Source organism: Amphimedon queenslandica, unplaced genomic scaffold, assembly GCF_000090795.2.
Source record: "Amphimedon queenslandica unplaced genomic scaffold, v1.1 AMPQUscaffold_13160, whole genome shotgun sequence".
Classification (NCBI taxonomy): Eukaryota; Metazoa; Porifera; class Demospongiae; order Haplosclerida; family Niphatidae; genus Amphimedon; species Amphimedon queenslandica.
Genome location: NW_003546604.1, coordinates 99,764 through 102,374, shown reverse-complemented (window position 1 = coordinate 102,374; position 2,611 = coordinate 99,764). Strand labels below are relative to the sequence as shown.

Genomic DNA, 2,611 nt, shown 5'->3' with positions numbered 1-2,611 from the left:
TAGTGATAGGAGTGAATGCATCATTCAGTGTATTATTGGGTCTGTAGGTTAATCTTGGAAAAACAGGATTAAAGGAGAAATCAGGACCTATAAGTATTAATATTAAAAACGAACTACATGATTATGTCAATACTAACCATTTGTGGCACTCCCAGATATTTGTCTTAATTGAACTGGTTGTAAACGATTCTCTGGAAAGCCTCCAATGTCTTCACCACCTTTCTCATCTCCTATCTGCTTTATAGTTAATGGGGCAACTTCTCCTTCTTTAATAGTAACACGTAGGTCTCTAAACCCAATACTAAAAACTAGAATACAAGAATGATGAAATTATCTCATGAACAAATGATTTACCATCTTCATTGTCAAGTCTTACTAATTGAGTATCAGAATTTATCTTAACTCTAGAATCATTAACACTTAGTCTCCATCTAAACAATTCTGGTAACTCTACAATATTATCCCGTGGCATGAAGAAAGTCACATGCTCCAAACGTTGATCAATTGCTGTTGCTGGTTGAAATACAACACTATGCTGCTCAGTAAAGTTGAAGAGATCTAAATTAAAGGAGTAAATGAATATTTAAAAACTTTAAATGCATTACCAAAGTCTCCAACAGCAGCTTCATCTCCAGTCATTGTGCCTGTCCACTTCTCAAGTGAGACAGTGACTTCAAAAGGAGTTTCATACGTAATTAATTGACGCCTAATGACAGCTGTAGCATAACTACCTTCTAATGATTGTAGGAAGCATGTGCATCCTATTAGACCTACAGTAATCACTGAAAGTGAGAGAAAATTAAGAAATCAAAAGTTCAAAACAAATTAACTCACTGTCCATATCCTTTATTGTAATGCTAAGACGTCTGTATACAAGTACAACTCCTGATGGTATTGGTGGATCACCAGCAGCTGCATCAGTTTCAGCAGCAATTGTGTAATTAAATGAGAGAGTTGGTTGGAGAGCAACTCCATTCCCGTATGATGCATATCGTATGCTAAACCTTTCTGGTAGGAAACCATTGGTTCGTCCACGAAAATCTGAGCTTAAGTAGTCAACAACTTTAAACAGAGAAATAAAATATTATGTAAATAAAGCATTATCTACCATCAACTAGCACAGCTGGCTCTCGTGAAATAGTATAATCCAGACAAGTAACATCAGGAGCCCCAGGAGTACTGAGGAGTACATCAGCAGTAAATGAGTATCTTCTATCAGCATCACTTGGACCAATATGCACACGTGATTGATCAAAACCAACAACTAGTGAATACAATATAAATAAATAAAAATGGCTTCTAAATAATAAAATAACTCAGTGTTTATGTTACAAACTCTCTTACTGACACATGCACCACACTGTGCAGCTAGTGAAGAGTGTCGTATATATCCTCCACCAGTTCTATTACAGCAGTCAATAGCTGCAAGACTGACTCCATTAGTATTACTAGTACAATCAGCAGCAGATGAATAACACTCTACAATTACATCCTCCTGCAATTGGCCTTGAACTAGATCTATACATAAAATAAACAAGACTACCTTAACATACATTTGATCATTATACCTGTAAGTAGCAATAGCAAAAAGAAACTAAAGAATACAAGAGCCATATTGGCCTTTCTTGTTGTTATAATTCTACTCCTGCTATAGATAGATGAATGATGTCAATGATGACTTCATAGGACAATGACCATATAAGGCATTGACCTTAACAGCGTAAAGGTGGGTTTACAATAATTATTAAACTTGTCCTGATGTCACATTGATACTGGAATAGAATTTAGTTCTATCATATAGAGTAAGTGAGAGTCCTTGCACTGGCACATGATTTTAAAATAAATCTATTATCAGTAAACATATCAGGGGATTGTGATTACCAAACATTTCAGAAGTCAAGGAGGGTTACTGCAAACTTTTAAGTTTTTGTAACAGAGGTACTTCCTGAAGGAATGAGTGAGGAGAAAAAAATTACCAAAAGCAGAATTGAGTTCAATAGAGAATTATCTAAATTAATTATTTTTAGCTTACTATCATGAAGAAATAATTTTTAAATAAAGTCTCAATGTAAAAAACCATTTGTGATACATGTAGCGCAAACTAATAACTGATGCAATTAAACCTAGCTTTATGAAGCAAAATTGATGGCAGTCTGGAAATAATGAGGGTTCAAGTACACATTTACTGAATACTGGTTTACACACTACCAATCGCATAGTGGGTTATTTTATGGATCTATTATTTCACTGATTGTTTAAGTTTTGTGGTTGACAGTTAATTAGTTCATATTATGCTAGTAAGGGGATGAGGTTAATGAATTTGTGAGTTTTAATTTTGTGGTGTGTCCCAAAACTACAAAAACCACAAAAATAAAATGACATAAAATTGTCCACAGCATGGTTGCCTTGTGTAGCCAGACTCCTCCCAATTTAGATATTCTACAATTGGCATCCTCAAATTATCAAAAAAAGGTGGCTACAAACACTAATAGTTAAACTATATTTTTCGGGAACTATAGTATGGTACGCTGCTATATACTTATCTGCAATAAAATGAGCGCTTACTATTTTTGTATGTAGATAACTTAATAAATCACCAGCACTGCCAGTC

General features: G+C 34.5%; 1 protein-coding gene across 1 annotated transcript; it reads right to left on the bottom strand.

Annotated features, from left to right (window-relative positions):
• Positions 1-132: 132 nt before the first annotated feature.
• Positions 133-1,675, bottom strand: LOC109584836 (uncharacterized). The gene is made up of 7 exons (XM_020000725.1): positions 1,569-1,675; positions 1,345-1,518; positions 1,109-1,264; positions 835-1,062; positions 606-782; positions 355-558; positions 133-308 (listed from the first exon to the last, which is right to left on the bottom strand). Exons 1-7 carry the CDS (start codon positions 1,612-1,614, stop codon positions 133-135), a joined length of 1,161 nt encoding a protein of 386 aa, XP_019856284.1. The 5' UTR covers positions 1,615-1,675.
• Positions 1,676-2,611: the final 936 nt, after the last annotated feature.

Coding starts and splice junctions, on each gene's coding strand:
- LOC109584836 (XM_020000725.1), bottom strand. CDS start 1,614: ATGGCTCTTGTATTCTTTAGTTTCTTTTTGCTATTGCTACTTACAG. Junction 1,519..1,568: donor TTTGCTATTGCTACTTACAG/GTATAATGATCA, acceptor TTTTATGTATAG/ATCTAGTTCAAGGCCAATTG. Junction 1,265..1,344: donor ACAGTGTGGTGCATGTGTCA/GTAAGAGAGTTT, acceptor TGTATTCACTAG/TTGTTGGTTTTGATCAATCA.